This window comes from Sphaerodactylus townsendi, linkage group LG06 (genome assembly GCF_021028975.2).
Source record: "Sphaerodactylus townsendi isolate TG3544 linkage group LG06, MPM_Stown_v2.3, whole genome shotgun sequence".
In the NCBI taxonomy this organism is placed as follows: domain Eukaryota; kingdom Metazoa; phylum Chordata; class Lepidosauria; order Squamata; family Sphaerodactylidae; genus Sphaerodactylus; species Sphaerodactylus townsendi.
This window is the reverse complement of record NC_059430.1, coordinates 125,775,431-125,795,861: the sequence shown is the minus strand read 5'-3', so window position 1 is coordinate 125,795,861 and position 20,431 is coordinate 125,775,431. Positions and strand designations below refer to the sequence as shown.

Genomic DNA, 20,431 nt, shown 5'->3' with positions numbered 1-20,431 from the left:
AGATGTTCATGGACTACAAATCCCATCAGATGCAGGTGAATCGTTAGGAGCAAAAGCTACAAGAACAGGGGTCTGCAACCTGCGGCTCTCCAGATGTTCATGGACTACAAATCCCATCAGTCCCTGCCACCTTGGCCAATTGGCCATGCTGGTTGCAGGTTGCAGACCCCTGGATTACTTGATTCCGCACCTCCACACCTGATAGTGATTACCTGGAGTTTAGCAGCCTTAATTCTCTCTCTCGCCGTCCTGCACCCCATCTCCAAGGGAGTCAGACAAGGCAAGCTCAGGGTGATCAGACTTGGGTTCAAATCCCTCCCTCAGCCACAATGCTCACAGCGCCTGTCTCTCTTTCAACATAACCTACCTCACAGGGTGATTGCAAGGATAAAACTTCTAGAACAGGAATATCATATCTTGTTGGGGCAAGCAAATAAATCATGCTCACCCCTCTCTGTCGGAATAATACCGGAACAGGGGCACATAGCCCAATATCTTGGATTATGAACTGAACCCCAACAGAGATGGATTAGCACAAGGGCCAGATCCAATACCTTCCCATCGGCCATTACAAAGGGTCGCTACTTATCCATCCCTCTCCAGGATCGGGTTTGTCCACACTGTAAAAACCAAGTGGAGACTCTTGCTCACATTATCCTTGACTGTCCGAGATATGTGGGCATCAGGAATTTCTCTCCCAGGCTGGCCCTAGACAAATCTGAAAGTGACTCTGACTGTTCTGTTGTGGAGCTTCTGTTAAACAACACAGATGCCATGCTCTTGGAAAAAGTAGCAACATTTCTTTTACAAGTGACAGAACTTTTTAAGTAACGTATACCGCTATATACAGTCTTCCTGTCTGCGCTTTGAATGTACTCTTGATTTGCATTTCAAAAATGTCTGGCAATGCTCTAGAACCTATTTTTAAATGCCAAATAAAGGTGGTTGTTGTTGTTGTTTGATAAAATCAAGGGGCAAATCCTTTCTATGCAGAAATGGCACAGCAATAGCTCTGCGCCTCAGAGGAACCTGGTGTTCTTCCCTATTTGGATTCCCACTATACCTACCCAACCATCTCCACCAGTCCGTCACTTCAACATGGCGTAACTGCCAACGGTCACAGAGGCCCAAAGAAGGCAAAAGGCTGGGGTGCTCACGCTCACCCAAACATCACATGCGAACGTTGGTTTCCTGTGTGCCAGGAAAGGGGAAGCAGGAAGAACAAAAATCTCAGCACAGGAGAACGCTGCTCAGAGGAACTCAGGTCTTGCTCGGGGAAGGAGAGTCCAGCTTTCCGACTGTTCTGCAGGTTCTGCTCCAATCGCAGATTGATTTTGCCCCACCGAGACAATGGAGCTACCCAAGGGGCCAAAGGGATCCCAGAGGGCTATCTTCCTGGCAGGTGAGTCGGTGGAACCGCGGGCCAGAGAGCCGCTTTCTAGCTGCTGTGGGGTGGCCGCTGCCACTTCGACCTGCATTTGTAGATATTGACTTCATCGCCCCTCTTTTCTTTCAGGCTGTGCCGGTACAACAGACTTAAAACCAGCATAACCGGTAAAGATGTTGCCGGCACAGGGTTTTGTATGGTTTCGAAAGGGGCACCCGGCCAGCCTAGAATTCTGTACCCGGTGCTGGAAAGATCAGGATCTTGCATTTTTATACGAATGAATGAGCCACATGTAGACTTTCACAGCTGGAATCAACTTCTTGTTGTGGGTTTTTCAGTGGGACTATGATCTGGTGCAGGGGTCTGCAACCTGTGGCTCGCCAGATGTTCATGGACTACAAATCCCATCAGATGCAGGTGAATCGTTAGGAGCAAAAGCTACGAGAACAGGGGTCTGCAACCTGCGGCTCTCCAGAGGTCCATGGACTACAATTCCCATCAGCCCCTGCCACCAGCCAATTGGCCATGCTGGCAGGGGCTGATGGGATTTGTAGTCCATGAACATCTGGAGAGCCGCAGGTTGCAGACCCCTGTTCTCGTAGCTTTCGCTCCTAACGATTCACCTGCCTCTATGGCTGGTGTCTTCAGAGGTATGTCACAGTAAGATGCAGGGAGGGAAATATCTTGCGGTGAGATACCTCTGACGATGCCGGCCACAGATGTGGACGAAACGTTAGGAGCAAAAACTATCGGACCGCAGCCCCGCCGGAAAACCCATGCCAGCCCGTCACAGATCATATTTTCCCCAGTTTTCAAACACTGCCCTGAGGAAGACTGATTTGGAGCAGGGCAGCGAGGAAAAGCAACGGTTAAATCCTCTCTGCCTGAGCTGATCCAAACCTGAGCCTTTGGCTGCTTTTTATCATTAAAGGAAACGGGAATCAGGGGCGTAATGCCCATTGGGCAAGGTGGGCAGCTGCCCAGGGCACCACCTTGTGGGGGGCGTCAAAATGCAGGGTTCGTTTTTGGGTATTTTTAGTGGTTTTCCATTTTTGGCCTGCAGGGGGCGCAGTTTTTAGGCTAGCGGCACCAAATTTTCAGCGTATCATCAGGAGACTGTCCTTATGCTACGCCCCAAGTTTGGTGAGGTTTGGACTCCCAAAGGGGGTGCCCCTATCCCCCACTGTTTCCAATGGGAGCTAATAGGAGCTGGGGGCTACAGTTTTGAGGGTCCATAACTTTGGCCCCCCTGAACCAAACTGCACCAAACCTGGGGGGTATCATTAGGGAAGTCTTCTGATGTGACCATGAAAGTTTTGAGACTGTGCCTTCAGAAATGTCCCCCCGCCCGCCTGCAACCCCCATTGACAGCAATGAAGAAAACTCAATGCAGAACCAAGATTCTTGGGCAAATTTCTGGGATGTTCCTGCAGGGGGCGCATTTTCGGATGTATCAGCACCAAAATTTCAGGGTATCATCTGGAGACTGTCATGATGACACCCCCCCAAGTTTGGTGCAGTTTGGTTCAAGGGGTCCAAAGTTATTGGACCCTCAAAAGGGTAGCCCCATCTCCTTAGCAAAGAATGGGGGATGGGGCACACCCTAATTGGTCGTGGTGGAGTGGCCGCCCATGGGGGGGGCATCCAATTCAGGTTTTGCCCAGGGCTACAGTTTGCCTCATTACGCCCCTGACGGGAATATCTCATCATGGATTGTGCACATAAGAAACTTGCCTTTTAAAAAGATCACCCCCCCCCTCCGCAAAATTAGGTTAAAAAAACACCTCTGGAAACGGAGGTGTGTGCAGGCATGAAAAGATGGGTGTGTAGGTGGAGTGGGGGTGGGCTGCTGCTCAGCAGTAGAGCATCTGCTTGGCAAGTTAGAAGGTTCAATTCCCGGCACCTCCAGTTAAAAAGACCATCAGCTGGTGACGTGTAAAATCTCTACCTGTGAGACCCGGGAGAGCCACAGCCCAGTTGAGAAGACAGTACTTGACTCTGATGGACAAAATATCTGATAAAGGCAACTTTGTATGTGTTCATATTTTTATGTAGCGGAACAGGATTTCTATTGATCTGGGTACGAATCAAACATATTCAGTGCCTGGATGGGGGGAAATCCCAGAAACCCTTTGCAGGCCTCCTTGGGGTATGCAGTGGAAGAAAGGCAAGGTATCCCCAGACAGAGGTGTTCCTCTCATTGGGCAAAGTGGGCAGTTGCCCTGGGTACCACCTTGTGGGGGGCGCAAAAACTGCAAGTTCGTTTGTGGGATTTTTTATATTTTCAGTGTTTTTCTGTTTTTGGCCTGCAGAGGGTGCAGTTTTTAGGATAGCAGCACCAAAATTTCAGGGATTTTTCGGGAGACTGTCCTGATGATATCACCCAGGTTTAGTGAGGTTTGGTTCAGGGAGTCCAAAGTTATGGACTCCCAAAGGGAGTGCCCCCATCCCCCATTGTTTCCGATGGGAGCTAATAGAAGATGGGGGCTACACCTTTGAGGGTCCATAACTTTGGACCCCCTGAACCAAATTTCACCAAACCTGGGTGGTATCATCAGTAGGGTCTCACAAAGATACTCTGAAATTTTGGTGCTGCTATCTTAATAATTGCACCCCTGACAGCAGGCACCCCCTGACCGCAGGCATTTCCCCAGATTTTCCTTTTAAATCCACCCCCTTCTTGCCAATGCTTGTTTTCTTTCTCTCTCAGGTTTTGCCCAGGGCTCCAGTTTGCCTAGGTACACCACTGTCCCCAGACCAGGGGTCTGCAACCTGCGGCTCTCCAGATGTTCGTGGACTACAATTCCTATTAGCCCCTGCCAGCATGGCCAATTGGGGCTGATGGGATTTGTAGTCCATGAACATCTGGAGAGCCGCAGGTTGCAGACCCCTGCCCCAGACAATCCAATCCAATCCAAAAACCTTTATTAGGCATAAAACCAGAAGTACCATACATTCCAAGTACAATAACATTGTTACACATCATGTAGAACACATATTAAAGAATTGGGTTCTGTCTTCTTCTCTCCTGGCAGGAATCCTTCTGGGCTGTGCTTTGCAGTTGGGAGCGGCCCATCAAAGGGTTTCCATAACCCTGAAACCACCGGGAGTTCAAGAGGGTCAGGACGTCACCCTTTCCGTGCAGGGGGGCCCCAGACAGTTTGAGCGTTGCTCATGGTACTACTACAGTACCCTTCAGAGGGAGGAACCGCAGAGAATCCTCGAATACATCCCAAAACCAGGGCCCCAGGAGAAAAAAGTCACAACTCGCAGCTCGCGGGAGACAATGGAAGAAGATTGCTCCTTGCGCATCGCAGATCTCGGGTGGTCTGACACGGGGAACTACACTGTCACCTTAGAAGTGGACCCAGCCAGCCAATCACCAGATAAGAAACCCGGTCTGAAAGACGAGTTCTATGAAGGCTCCATTTATCTACAAGTGTCAGGTAAGCATGAATTGTCTCCTAGGGCTGCCACCAGGGCTGGGAAATACCATTTTTGGTGAGACCCCCCAACTCCCAGTGGAAGGCCGCTTCCTGCTTTTGACTCATGGCCCCCCTATGAATGAATGAACTCCCAAATGTCCTGTCCTTAAAAGCCTTTCTGAGGTCTTGCAAGTTGAGGGTTGTGGCTTCCTTCACAGAGTTCATCCAACTCGTGTTGCGTCTTCTTCTTTTCCTTCGGCCTTCAACTTTTCCTAGCATTATTGTCTTTTCCGATGTCCTTTTTTTCTCATAACGTCACCACAGTACAATAGCCTCCGTTTAGTCATTTTAGTTTCAGGCTTTCTTCGGCCAATTATCCATGGCCGGCTCTGCCCCGCCCTTGCCCCGCTCTGATGCAAAAGTCATGCCGGAAGGGCTCTTGCTTTCTCTGGGGAAAGAGAGAAGAACAGGTGGGGCACGAGGAAGCACGTTGGGACAAGAAATCTTGCCCCGTTGCACTTCCTCTCTCCGTGCACGCCAGGGAGGAAACGAGTCGGGACAAGATTTGTTGCCCCGATGCTCTCCAGCTGCCAGTGCACGGCCGCTGCCCCATGGGTAATCGGCCTTTGATTCAGTACCGCTTGCTTGTAATTTTTTTTTATTCGAAGCAAGCCTTTATTGGCATAGACAGCAGTACAACAATAATAAAAACAGATTAAAAAGCCTATACAGTACAGGATATACATGTTAGGACGAAGGAAATCTACTGGCATTTAGTAATTTTCAGGAGAAAGTCTGCCACTATCATACAGAGAGAAGGATCAGGATTGTCCAACAAGTAGTGTAATCTAATGAAATCGGGGAGATCGGGTAAACGTAAAGGAGTAAGATTCACATACTTGGACCTGATTTCCTTGAATCTGAGACAGTGAAGTAATTGGTGGGCCAGAGATTCAACTGAGCCATCGTTACATGGGCACAATCTTTTAGCCTTTTCTTGCTTATTAAATCTGCCATGTAACAAGGCAGAAGGCATAACATTAAACCTGGCGAGCATTATGGCTCTCCTTTGAGCAGGGTTTACTAAGCAATACAGGCAGTATGCCAAGTGGCCCCGTTCAAATGGGAGAGAAAAATACACAGGGGAGCACGTTTTCTTGGCTGCGGTGATTAGGGTAGAGAACTCTCTATTCAATAGTTGACCTTTTAATTTCCTATATTGCTTGTAATTTGGGCAGTTGATGGTATTTCTTCCAACACCCCATTTCAAATGGAACCGCTTTCTTCCGGTCAGCTTTCTTCATTGTCCAACTTTCACCGCCATACATAATAACAGGGAACACGATGGCATGAATGATCTTGACCTTCATCTCCAGCAACGCATCCTTACGTTTTAGGGTCTTTTCTAGCTCCTACACGGCTGCCCTTCGCAAACTCAATTTCCTCCGGCTTTCTCAGAAGGCAGCTTGCTACATTCATGAAAAGGCTTTCCCGGCAGAGAAGGAAATGGTTTTTCCCTGCAGGGAGTGCCACAGTCTTCGGCTGCCATTGCGATGCCCGCGGGACTTGCAGATGGCTTCCGGGTTGGGCACGGAGATGATGCCACCCAGCCCAATACTCCGGCACACCCATGAGTTGCATGATTCATCCAATAAACAGCCCTTTCTCCTTTGCCTTTCATTCCGAATCACCAGCGGCAGGCACAAATTTCTCATTCATAGGCACACGCAACCTCTTCGGCCATGTCCCCAGTGAAGAGTTGCCAACTTTTTTGTCCGCCTCTGCTCCTCTGCCTCTAAACTTGCATTGCTATGTGATTACGAGCAGACAAAAAATGTTTTCCTCCCTGCCAAAAGCACTAGAGCAGGGGTTCCCAACCATTTTCCACTCATGTACTCCTTGGCAACCCATTTCCCTAAAATTGAACCCCCATATTAGCAAACCCATTATGTAACCCCTGGGGGGGGGGTGTACCCCAGGCTGGAAACTACTGCATAGAACAAGCTAGTCAGTGATGGCGAACCTTTGGCACTCCAGATGTTGTGGACTACAATTCCCATCAGCCCCTGCCAGCATAGCCAATTGGCCATGCTGGCAGGGGCTGATGGGAATTGTAGTCCATAACATCTGGAGTGCCAAAGGTTCGCCACCACGGAGCTAGGACTATCCCCCTCCCCCTCCTAACCAGTGGGCAAACCTAACTTGGCACGCCCTCATTTTAAAAGTCTCAGCTCCGTCACGCCATAGCAGTGAGAATTATTTTCTTTCTTTCTTTTTTGTCACCTGGGTCTGCCACTGAAACTCACAGCTGAACTGACACAAAGGAAATTGAATTTAAAGCTACAATCTTGCAGACACAGCAGCAGAAGCAATGAAAAAGCATGGCAGGCAGGTCTAATGGAAGACAGAAAGATGTTTAGTAGGTTTGGTTCCCAGCCTCATCGAATAAGGTTGCCAACAGATTAAGGGGGCGAGGGTGCTTGTGTCTTTAACCACACCTTGAGCTGCTTGTGAAACGTTTTTAAGGCAGGGAGAAAAATATGAATGCCTGCCGAGAGGGGCAGATAATTGTGCTGATGTTGGAGGCAGAAGAGCACTAGCCAGCAGAAAAAGTTGGCAACCTTCCCTCCCAAGATCCAACATTTATTGCTATTGTCACTGAAATGTATATCCCGACTTTCTACTCTTAAAAGGCCAGCGAGGCAGCTAATGATTTCAGACATCAAACACACTGCATTAAAACTATTAAAACACAGAATTAAAATATGTACAAAACATAAACACAGTAGTAGAAGAAGAAGAGTTTGGATTTATATCCCCCCTTTCTCTCCTGCAGGAGACTCAAAGGGGCTGACAATCTCCTTGCCCTTCCCCGCTCACAACAAACACCCTGAGAGGTAGGTGGGGCTGAGAGAGCTCCGAGAAGCTGCGACTAGCCCAAGGTCACCCAGCTGGCATGTGTGGGAGTGCACAGGCTAATCTGAATTCCCCAGATAAGCCTCCACAGCTCAGGTAGCAGAGCGGGGAATCAAACCCGGTTCCTCCAGATTAGATACACGAGCTCTTAACCTCATACGCCACGTAATTAACAACATTGGTCTGGAAGGAGGGATCACAGAAGGAATGCTAAATGAAACAAAAAAATGTATTGCCGAAGGCTTTCATGTCCGGATTCAACTGGTTGTGGTGGGTTTTCCGGGCTGTGTGGCCGTGGTCTGGTGGATCTTGTTCCTAACGTTTTGCCTGCATCTGTGGCTGGCCTCTTCAGAGGTGTGTCGCAGAGAGAAGTCTGTTATACGAAATGGACACAGCCAGACAGCCCGGAAAACCCACCACAACCAGAAACAAAACATGTCTTCTCCTACTGGCAGAGAATGGCCACAGAGGGAGTCAGATAAATCTCCCTAGAGCAGGGGTGTCAAACGTGTGGCCTGGGGGCTGGATCTGGACCCTTGGGAGGGCTCATAAGGTCCCAGTGTTGCCTCAGCTGACTTATCACAAGGGCCTGATAAGTCAGCTGAGGCAACACTGGGACCTTATAAGTGGCCTGATAAGTCCTATCAAGTCAGCCAAAATGCCCCACCTCACTTGCCAGTCCAGGTACCGCCCCCCCCCCCCCCCCATGCCATTCTGGGTTTGCCAAGCTCAACCAAGTCACATTTATGTCCTATCTGGACCTCATAAGAAGAAGAAGAAGAGTTTGGATTTATATCCCCCCTTTCTCTCCTGCAGGAGACTCAAAGGGGCTTACAATCTCCTTGCCCTTCCCCCCTCACAACAAACATCCTGTGAGGTAGGTGGGGCTGAGAGAGCTCCGAGAAGCTGTGACTCTCCCAAGGTCACCCAGCTGGCGTGTGTGGGAGTGCACAGGCTAATCTGAATTCCCCAGATAAGCCTCCACCGCTCAGGTGGAAGAGCTGGGAATCAAACCCGGTTCCTCCAGATTAGATACACGAGCTCTTAACCTCCTACGCCACTGCTGCTCATTTGTATCATACTCATACAAATGAGTATGATATTCCTGCCCTAAAGACTTCTGGGGCCACCACAGAGAAGGCCTCTCCCACTTTGCCACCATCCTAACCTCAGAACGTGAAGCCCCCAAAGCCAGGCGTCCGAAGAAGACCTCAGAGGTTGAGCAGGTTCCTAGCGGTCCTTTAGGTGTTCCTGTTGCTCCCAAGCCCCATGCAACATAGCGATCTAACCCTCAGCTACATGAAACTCTTCTTGGTCGTATTTGCAGCCTCGAATCAATTCAGCATCCCCGTCCAATGCGTACCACCGTGGCCCAATCAAGGGCAGGAAGTCACCCTGACCCTGCAAGGAATCCCCCGGGAGTTAGAGTCTTGTGAGTGGTTCAAAGCGGGACCTTCCGGGAACTTGCAGCCCATTGATTGGTACAGTCCGGGAGAACAGCAGCAGGATAATCACACTATAAGCAATAAGAGGGTCACCGTGGGTCGGGATTGCTCTTTGCGCATCACAAAACTCACCACGGCCGACTCCGGCAATTACACTGTGAAGATGGAGGTGTTTGAGGATCGTCAGCAGCACCAGCCGGTCAATGGGACCGAGCCCCAAGGTCCTGGAGAGATCCGGGAACACTGGGGCCAAGTCAAACTACAGGTCAACCAAGGCTCTGGTACGTATCTGGTCCCTTCTGGGGCACACAATGAGGGTTGCCAATTCCGTGTTGGGAAGTAGCTGTAGATTTTGAGGGCAGAGCCTGAAGAGCGGGAGTTTGGAGAGGGAAGGGACGTTAGTGGAGCATGATACTATAGGCCCGTGGTGGCGAACCTTTGGCACTCCAGATGTTATGGACTACAATTCCCATCAGCCCCTGACAACATGACCAATTGGCCATGCTGGCAGGGGCTGATGTATAATCCATAACATCTGGAATATAAAATCGCCACCACCCAGTGCGTCCCCATTGGGCAAAGTGGGCGTTGCCCAAGGCAGAAATTTTTTAGATCCCGCGTGGGGTGCCTGATTTCCTAAGCCCCACCCACTCTGGCTAAGCCCGCCCACTCTGTCTTGGTGGCCCCAAAGCCTGGGGCAAAACAGGAGGACCGGGAACTTTGGTCTGGTGAACTGGGCTGCTAGGGCCGTCGAAGGAGGTTAGTGCTTGCAGCCCGGCTGCTCCGCGGGGGGCATCAAACACAGGTTTTGCCTAGAAGCCAGTTTGCCCTGGAGTACACCACTGGAGCCCTTGAAGAGTGGCCATTTTTTCGCCTGAAGATCAGCAGGAATAGCAGGAGGTCTCCAGCCACCACCTGGAAATTGGCAACTCTGCCCACAATGTGTTGGGGAAAAGTCAGGGAGCATGTAACCACTGTGTGTATACAGGGGCAGTCCAAAATCCTCTTTCCTTTCCTGAAACAGGAAGTTTCTTTCAATCAGCGCAGTCTCTTCTGGCCCATATTCAACGTGGAGTAGTGGTTAACAGGGTGGACTTGATCTGACCAGGTTGTCCCAGCTCCTCTACATGGCTGGCCGGGCTGCATTGTTTCCCATCTCCGTGTGGAGGCCTGCTGGAGTGACCTTTGGCCAGTCGCGGAGTTCTCCTCTGAACTCTCCTCAGCCCACCACCTACCACACCACGGGGTGTCTGTTGTAGGGAGAGGAAAGGGAGTTTGTAAGCCCTTGGGGGGGCTCTTTGCTGGAAGGTGGAAATTATAAATCCAGGCTGTTCTTCTTCGGTTATCATCTTTATTGCCTGAATGGTCATTTGGGAAGAAAAGGAAAGGATATTCCTTTATTATTTAAAACATTTCTTAGAAAGCAAGTGTGGTGCAGTGGTTAAGAGCAGTGGACTCTAATCTGGAGAAACAGGGTTGATTCCCCACTGCTACACATGTGCGACATACTCTTCTCCGGTGAACTGGGTTTGTTTCCTCACTCCCACACAGGAAGCCTAACGGGTGATCTGGGGTTAGTCACAGTTCTCTCTGAACTCTCTCTGCCCCACCTACCTCACAAGGAGTTGGTTGTGGAGAAAGGAGAGAAAGGCAGGTTAAAGCCGCTTTGAGACTCCTTGCAGTAGAGAAAAATGGGGTATGAATCCAACTCTTCCTCTTCTAGTTTTTTTAAAAGGCTATGGTGTCAGAAGTGAACCCGCACTTCTGGAGTAGAACACAGGAGTTGCTTGAGTTTGTTTTTTAGGGTTGCCAACCGTGGGTTGGGAAGCTCCCAGTGATTCTGGGTGTGGAGCCTGGGAGGGGCACAGTTGTGAGGGGACCTCAGTGCAGTATAAAGCCATAGAGCCATCCTCAAAAGCAGCCATTTCCCCCCAGAGAAGTGGAGATCAGGTGTCACTCCAAGAGCTCTCCAGGTCCAGATTTGTCTTTAGATTTCTTTAGATCTGTTTATTGACTTATTAGATCATCATTTTCTAATGTTGCCTTATATATCTGGTTCAACTAATAGTTGAACCAGTATTCGTTTTATGATGGGAGTCACCTGGAGCCCCGCCTAAGCAGGGAGATATTTATTTATTTTAATAATAATAAGATGTATTACCCCGCCCTTTCCCAACTGGAGCTATTTATTTATTTTAATATTTATTTATTGTAATAATAATAATAATATTTATTTATTTATTTATTTATTTTAATAATAATAAGATGTATTACCCTGCCCTTTCCCGACTGGAGCTATTTATTTATTTTAATATTTATTTATTGTAATAATAATAATATTTATTTATTTATTTATTTATTTTAATAATAATAAGATGTATTACCCTGCCCTTTCCCGACTGGAGCTATTTATTTATTTTAATATTTATTTATTGTAATAATAATAATATTTATTTATTTATTTATTTTAATTTATTTATTTATTTTAATAATAATAAGATGTATTACCCCGCCCTTTCCCGACTGGAGCTATTTATTTATTTTAATATTTATTTATTGTAATAATAATAATAATAATATTTATTTATTTATTTTAATTTATTTGTTTATTTTAATAATAATAAGATGTATTACCCTGCCCTTTCCCGATTGGAGCTATTTATTTATTTTAATATTTATTTATTTTAATAATAATAAGATGTATTACCCTGCCCTTTCCCGACTTGAGCTATTTATTTATTTTAATATTTATTTATTATGTCATGTAATAATATTTATTTATTTATTTTAATATTTATTTATTTTAATAATAATAAGATGTATTACCCTGCCCTTTCCCGACTGGAGCTATTTATTTATTTTAATATTTATTTATTGTAATAATAATAATAATATTTATTTATTTATTTTAATTTATTTATTTATTTTAATAATAATAAGATGTATTACCCTGCCCTTTCCCGACTGGAGCTATTTATTTATTTTAATATTTATTTATTTTAATAATACTATTTATTTAATTTAATTATTTAATTATTTAATAATACTGGAGCGGGCTCCAGAAACTATGATATAATTTTAAACACGTCAAATCATCATAAGACTGATTCACAATAACAATATTACTTAAACCATTAGAGCATTAAAATGTAAGGACAAATTATCTAACGGCGATTCCTCAAGTATCCATGACGGACCCGGGAGGAACTCGAGGCATCAATATGATCAATGAAACAATTAATTAATTAATAAAAGGATGAACACGGGCAGGGAGTGGTCTCCTTGGGGAATGGTCAGAAGTCTGCAGGGCGCACTTAAATAACAAAGGAAACAATCCCTGGCAGGTCTACTTGGAAGTCAGCCCCATCGGACTCAATGGGGCTTGCTCCCAGGAAAGTGTCCATAGGAGAGCAGCCGTGCTGCTTAATGTTGTTTTGAAGATTCCCTGAACTGATTGGGGCAGAGGTTTTAATACCCCGAGCTAACTTGGAAAGAAGGGAATAGTTTAGGAGTGCAAGATCCACGTCCTGCTGTCCTATCCTTCCAAGCCAGCGTGGTTAAAATGGTGGACTCTAATCTGGAGAACCAGGTTTGATCCCCCACTCCTCCCACATGAGCAGCAGACTCTTAGCTGGTGTACTGGGAGGTTCCCAGAACCTCCACATGAAAGAAGAAGAAGAGTTGGATTTATATCAAGCCGCTTCTCTCTTGCAGGAGACTCAAGGGCTGACAATCTCCTTGCCTTCCCCCCTCTGCTCACGACACCCTGTAAGTGGGGTGGGGGGCTGAGAGAGCTCCGTAGAGCTGTGAAGCCCCAGCCCAAGGTCACCCAGCTGCAAGTGTGTGGGAGTGTACAGGCTAATCCTGAATTGCCCAGATAAGCCTCCACAACTCAAGCCACAGAGGGAATCAAGAGCCTGGTTCCTCCAGATTGGAGTGCACCCTGCTCTTAACCACTCACAGCCACTGCTGCTCTAGGGCACTTTGGGCCAGTCACAGTTCTCTCTGAACTCTCTTAGCCCCACCTATCTCACAAGGTGTCTGTTGTGGGGAGAGGAAGGGCAGGAGTTTGTAAGCCCTTTGAGTCTCCTTACAGGAGAGAAAGGTGGGATACAAATCCGAACTCCTCTTCTTCTTTGTGCAGGATCGAGTTCCTCCGTGGCAGAATGTCACCCAGACCTCGGTGGTTTGAGAAACCAGCACAGTTTAGTGTTCACAGTGTTGGATTAGGATTGAGAAACCCGGTTCAAATCTCTACTCTCCCATATGAAAGTTTGCTGGGTGACTTTGGGCTGGTCACTCTCTCGGCTTAACCCACCTTGTCAGGTTGTTGTGAGCATAAAATGGAAGAAAGGAGAAGCTGACATAAGCTACTCTGAGCTTAAAGCAGGGAAATGCTTATGGATTATATTGCTGTCTGGATAAATGACACCACCTCTCTCTTTTCTCTTCCATCACGAAGAAAATCACTGGCAGGCGGCTGGCTTGAGTTACTCTGCAGGAATGTTCGCGGGATCTTTGCTGGGTTTCCTTGCCTGGACGGACACTTTTACCACCCTCTTCTGTCTGCTCCATTGTAAGTATCACCCCCCATGTAGAGGCAAACTTGGCATGAGGAGTAGGGCCTTAAGCGCTTGTATAAGGGGCGGGGCCCTGGCTAGAAGAAGTGTTCCTGGAATCCAGCCCAGTGAGTGTGATTCAGGCAGTTAAGCACCAGTTCAGTAAGAACCCGGTACTAATTTTTTTTTGTTTTCCAGAGAACCGGGTTTGTTAAAAGCGGCTTTCAAGAGTCCCGGAGCAGCCAGGTGCCTTGCCGCCCGACTGCTCTGAGGCATGCTTGCCTCCCAGGGGAGTGAGGGGACTTTCAGAGCAGCCGGTGGCAAGGTTCTTATTGCTTGCCCCCCTCCACCTACAAAGTTCTGTCCTGGAGGCTGAGTGGGATTCTGGTGGAAGTGAGAGAGAACATGGCGTGGTGGGATCAAGAAAGGGCGCGGGAACAGGTTCCCCATGGTGGGGTGGGATTCAGGAAAACTGTGTTATGCGCCAATGGGGCTGGGTGGGAGCATGACAGGGAGGCGTTTCCCAGGGGCGGAGGAGGACACTTGGGAGGCAGCAGGTGTGGGAGGCCAGGAAACAGGGTAGCATCCTTGAACCCAGCACAATTCATGGCAACATACAGCAGGCAAAAATCATGGCAAAATAGACAGTTGTAGCTTCCGGCACTTCAAATCATTCAGCATGGCTGCATTTCTTGGGGCTTGCAGCGAGAACCACCGCCTAGATTCCTACTCCATGGAGGGCATTCAGTATAATGTGGCAATAATGTGTGTGGCCTTGTATAATGGTTGTTCCCAAATTCATTCAGATCCACACTCTCTAGGATGCTGCCTGAAAACTTGGAGGTGCAGAATACAAGAGGTAGAAACTTTGGAACTTTTGGGAGACACTGAAGTTTCCAAAATTGCACTTCCTTCACCACAGCACAGCTCCAGCTTTCCTTCTGATGAACAAAACAGCCAAAAGAAAGTTCAAGAATAGTGGTACTTGTAACAAAGAGACAAGGGGTGCACATAGGCACACAAGGCCTCAGCTACAGAATGTGTGAACTCAGGGCCAGGAGGAGGTGCAAAAAAAACAGTTCCACTTCCACTCCATGTGCCTCAAATTTTACAGCAACTGGGTATAGGAGACAAACAGTGCAAATAATGAAACGAAGGAACACCACAAAATGGTGCCTACCCTGTTTCCCTGAATATAAGACATCCCCATAAAATAAGACATAGTAGAGGTTTTGCTGAAGTGCGAAATATACGGCATCCCCTGAAAGTAAGACGTAGCAAGATTTTTTGTTGGGAGGCACGTACCTGACTAGCTGAACCCGCAGAAAAATAAGACATCCCCTGAAAATAAGACCTAGCGCATCTTTGGGAGCAAAAATTAATATAAGACACTGTCTTATTTTCGGGGAAACACGGCATTAAACTGTATATGGGCCCTTTCTGCACAAAACATTTGCAAAACTTTTTGATTCCCCACCCCAGCCCCATTTTTCCTCAGCCACTCCGTCAAAACACTTTCTGGCCGCCATTTTGTGATTTCTCCTTTTTCAAATTTTGTGTGTGGATTTGATGCTGCAATAACTTGTGTCGGTGATGCTTCGTAGATTTCACCACCAAATTAAAAAAACCAGGACTGATGAAAATGCAGGTGAGACAGAAGGGAGCGTGCTTGGAAAGTGCTACCAAACGAGGATGTCCAGGGATTGCAGAGAGGCATAAGAAACATCTGAAAGGGATCGCCCAGCAAGTCCAAACATTTTGAAAACGTTTCAGCAAAAGAACTCCTAGGAAACAGCATATATGTAAAGTGTCTTCAGGCAGGAAATGGAACGTTTTGGGGTAAAAAAAATATGCAGAGGAATTCTATCTCCTCCAAACTTTAGGACATATATGTATTGTGGAAGGCTTTCACGGCCGGATTCCACTGGTTGTTGTGGGTTTTCCGGGCTGTGTGGCTGTGGCCTGGTAGATCTTGTCCCTAACATTTCACCTGCATCCGTGACTGCCATGAGAAGTAGAACAAGATCTGCAGACCACGGCCACCTGATCGAAGCCTAACACTAACAACCTGAAGGGTATATTGTTAATAGGCACGGTTTTGTGGTGTTGGTTAATGTCCAGGTGGAGGCTGGAGAATGCCTAGGTATGGTGGCGACCCTATGGCACTCCAGATGTTCATGAACTACAATTCCCATCAGCCCCTGCCAGCATGGCCAATTGGCCATGAACATCTAGAGAGCCGTAGGTTCGCCACCATGGGCCTAGGATTTCAGCTGATCTCCAGAATACAGAGAACATATACCTAGGAGAAAATGTCTGCTTTGGGTAGGCTGACCAGACGTCCCGCTTTGGGCGGGACAGTCCCGCCTTAAAACAATTTGTCCCGTGTCCCGCGGGTTTTTTGAAGTGTCCCGATTTTTGGAAGGCTGCCGCACTGCCTTCTGGGGCGCATAGGACAGTCACGGCAGCCTTACTCAGCATGCTGCCGCCGGGTGAGCACTGCCTTCTGAAACATCCCCGTTTCCGGCCTGTGACAGGCGGAAGCAGGAAAGCGCTTAGGCTGGTATCCACAGCCGTGCTACGCGCGCAGCCGCCCACCTACCCGCCCGTCCCGGTTTACAAAGATGACCATCTGGTCACCTTAGCTTTGGGGGATGGACTTGTATGGCATAACATCCTACAGAGGTTCCTTCCTCTTCTCAAACCCTGCTCTACGCAGGCTCCAAATTGCTGGGTGTTTCCCAACCCGGTGCTGGCAAATCCTGTTTCCCTGGCAGCCCTGCCTTGTGGCTCTTGAGTGAGAGGAAATTCTGCCACAATGTTTTGCTATTTCCTTCTGATGTCGTTGCGAAAGAGTCACACCCCACAACCTGACACACGCCAACTTTGCACAAATTAAACCGAGAAACTGCCAGTTTGCCAGCATTCTTTTTCATAGAGCGACTTCCCGTTTTTCAGACAAGAGGACCTCGAAGCACCGAAGGCAGAAGCGAAAGCCCAGAAGAAGGAGGGAAGGAGCATCAGATGTGACTAGAGGTGGGATCCAGCAGGTTCTCACAGGTTCCCGAGAGTAGGTTACTAATTATTGTATTGTGCCGGAGGGTTGCGGTTGGTGATTTTGCCAAGTGATTTTGCCTTCGTTGCGCCCCTCCTCTCAACGGTAGCAGCGCCAGAACTTGAAGCAGTCTAGCAGGAGGTGCACCGGCGTGCGTGGCAGCCTCGCGCCTTACTGCATGCCATTAGATTTCCGTAAGGACTGGCGCAGTGGCTGCGTCCTTGCCACAGCCCCGCCCAGGAATGCCCCGCCCCCAGAATGCTTGGCCCTGTCCCATCATGCCCCGCCCAGCCCCCGTCGCTACAGTTGAATCCTACCATGGAAATGTTAAAATTTTGGATCCACCGTAGATGAATCTCTTGGGGAGAGCTCAGTTCGAATTTCCATTTTGACATGAAGTTCTCTGGGTGAGGCCTACCTCGCAAGGCAATTGTGAAGAGGGGAGGGCATCAATATCCCTTTAGGCCCCTGTTCCTTGGAGAAAGGGCAGAATACAAGCCAGTCGTACCCATCCATTTCCCTTGCTTTTCCAGCCTCTTCGTCGCAGCCTGGCCGTCTCCAGTGAAGGTCAAAGGTGAAGATCAGCAGCCTCGTGCAGGAAAGGTATGTTGCTGGATCAACCCTAAGCAAGGGATACCCCCATCCCCACCCCTGCTGGAGGAACTGGCAACTTTGGAGGGAGAACTCTATGGTATACCATAGAGTTGAGGAGAAACAGACATCCTAGCAGGTTATCACCCACACACACACACCCTCCCCAGATTCCACCATCCCCAAATCTCCAGGAATTCCGCATGCTGGAGTTAGCCACCCTAGCCGCCCAAAGCATAAAGAGCTCAGACTTGGTAACCTTATTGGAGGCTCAGGAAGCAATACCAGACCTAGGTAAAAAGTAAAGTTTCCCCTTCAGTCGAATTCGACCCTGGGGTACCCCTGCAAGCAGTGATTTCATAGGCCTTTCATAGGTTTTTGTGGGGTCGTTTGCCATTGCTTTTCCCAGCTATTCTTTATCCCCTAGCTGTGTGCTAGGTACTCATTTACCGACCAAGGAATGGATGGGTGGCTGAGTTGACCATGAGCCAGCTGCCAGGATATCTGACCCCCAGGGGGCTCGAACTCCTGAACGTGTGAGTGGCAGTGCAAGCACTTAACCACTACGCCACGCGGCTCCGAACCAGACCTAGGAAGGACTGCCAACTCCAAGGAGCAAAATACCTGGAGAATGGATTGGGGTGGAGCCTGGGGCAGGCCGGGTGTGGGGAAAGAAGGGACCGTGTCGGAGTATAACACCATAGAGTCCACCTCCCATTTTCTCCGGGGGAACCGACCTCTGTCGTCTGGAGAGCAGACGAAATACTAGATCTTCAGCTGCCACCTGGAGATTGGCAACCTTAGCCATACCCCATTCTGTTTGCCCACTCACTGCCCCCTTCCACCAATAGGACACACTATAGCCCCCTGGTGGCGAACCTATGGCACTGCAGATGTTCATGGACTACAATTCCCATCAGCCCCTGCCAGCATGGCCAATTGCTATGCTGGCAGGGGCTGATGGGAATTGTAGTCTATGAACATCTGGAGTGCCATAGCCTGTACCAACGAGAACCTCTGTGATGCAGTAGCTAGAGCGGCAGAGTGCTACCTTGGTAACTCAGGTTCAGATCTCGACTTCTACCATGGAAGCTTAAGAACATAAGAACAAGCCAGCTGGATCAGACCAGAGTCCATCTAGTCCAGCTCTCTGCTACTCGCAGTGGCCCACCAGGTGCCTTTGGGAGCTCACAGGCAGGATGTGAAAGCAATGGCCTGCTGCTGCTGCTGCTCCCGAGCACCTGGTCTGCTAAGGCATTTGCAATCTCAGATCAAAGAGGATCAAGATTGGTAGCCATAGATCGACTTCTCCTCCATAAATCTGTCCAAGCCCCTTTTAAAGCTATCCAGGTTAGTGGCCATCACCACCTCCTGTGGCAGCATATTCCAAACACCAATCACACGTTGTGTGAAGAAGTGTTTCCTTTTATTAGTCCTAATTCTTCCCCCCAGCATTTTCAATGAATGCCCCCTGGTTCTAGTATTGTGAGAAAGAGAGAAAAAATTCTCTCTGTCGACATTTTCTACCCCATGCATAATTCTATAGACTTCAATCATATCCCCCCTCAGACGCCTCCTCTCCAAACTAAAGAGTCCCAAACGCTGCAGCCTCTCCTCATAAGGAAGGTGCTCCAATCCTTCAATCATCCTCGTTGCCCTTCTCTGCACTTTTTCTATCTCTTCAGTATCCTTTTTGAGATGTGGAGACCAGAACTGAACACAGTACTCCAAGTGCGGTCGCACCACTGCTTTATATAAGGGCATGACAATCTTTGCAGTTTTATTATCAACTCCTTTCCTAACTATCCCCAGCACAGAGTTTTGCCTTTTTCACAGCTGCCATGTCCTTCCACCAGCTGCAAACTCTCAGCTTGGCCCACCCCGCAGGGCTGTTGTGAGAAGACAGAGGGGAGAACAGTGTTCCAACAGCTGCTCCTAGTCCAAAGCAAGGAGAAAAGTGGGATATAATGAATACATAAATCCAAAATGCAAATACACAGCAGGGAATGAAGTTGTTGACACCCGTTCTGCCCCCAAGTCCTGGGGCTCTTCCCCAATAGCCCTCGGTCCTCATTTTTGGCAGAAACAACCGCCCAGGTACTCCTGAGGAAGGGTTGCCAACTCTCGGGTGAGAAATTCCTGGAGATGTGGGAGTGGAGTATGAAAGCTAGGATTGGGGAAAGGAGGTAGGACAATGCTATGGAGCCCACTCTCCAAATCAGCCAGAAGAACTGGTCCCTGTAAACCAGAGGTGGCCAACCTATGGTGCTCCAGATGTTCACAGACTACAATTCCCATCAGCCCCTAGCAGCTGTAAACAGTTGTAACTCCAGGAGAGCTCTGGACTGCACCCTACCCTGAGGGTGTTTCCTCAAGCTCGTGTTCTCTCCTACTCCTTCCCTCTCTGTGCCCCCTCAAGGTCAAAAGTTAGACCAGAAACTCCCTGGAGGTCAGAAACTAGCTTTTTTTGGGGGGGGGGGGGGTTACAAACCGCCGCCACCCACAAATGCCCTCTACAAACGATCCACACGTAAAAATGGAACGGAAAGACGCGTGGGAGGCTGGGTTTCCTGTTCAGCATTAAAAACCAAACCTGCCCTCTGGGGGGGGCCACGGAGGTTCCCTTCAAACAGCTCTTTCGATCCTGGCTGTAGGCGGCAAGAGGCCGGCTTCTCTCGGAGGGGGAAGAACGGCAACCGTTGCTTTAAAGGCAGGTGACGAATTTATGGACTGGCCCAAGGTCGCTAGCAAGCTTCCATGGCTGAGTGGGGATTCGAACCAAGATCTTCGGATCCTAGTCCGGTCTGCCACACCGGAATCTTTTCTGCAAAGGCTCGTTGTCATTTCGGCTGCAAGAGACCAACCTGGTTTACCCCCTCCTTCCAATTTTTCCTGAAGTGGGCAAGAAGGCCAGAATGTGCGCTGGCCTCATCTTCCTCTTTGATAACATGCTTGTATAATAGCTTTTAAGAGCCTGTGTGTGTGTGTGTGTGTGTGTGTGTGAGAGAGAGAGAGAGAGAGAGAGAGAGAGAGAGAGAGAGAGAGAGAGAGAG

The 20,431-nt window shown here is 48.5% G+C and overlaps 1 protein-coding gene across 1 annotated transcript; it reads left to right on the top strand.

The window, feature by feature from the left end:
- The first annotated feature begins 1,265 nt into the window (after positions 1-1,265).
- LOC125435514 lies at positions 1,266-13,403 on the top strand. The gene is made up of 4 exons (XM_048501710.1): positions 1,266-1,402; positions 4,423-4,833; positions 9,056-9,454; positions 13,318-13,403. Exons 1-4 carry the CDS (start codon positions 1,351-1,353, stop codon positions 13,401-13,403), a joined length of 948 nt encoding a protein of 315 aa, XP_048357667.1. The 5' UTR covers positions 1,266-1,350.
- The last annotated feature ends 7,028 nt before the right edge of the window (positions 13,404-20,431 follow it).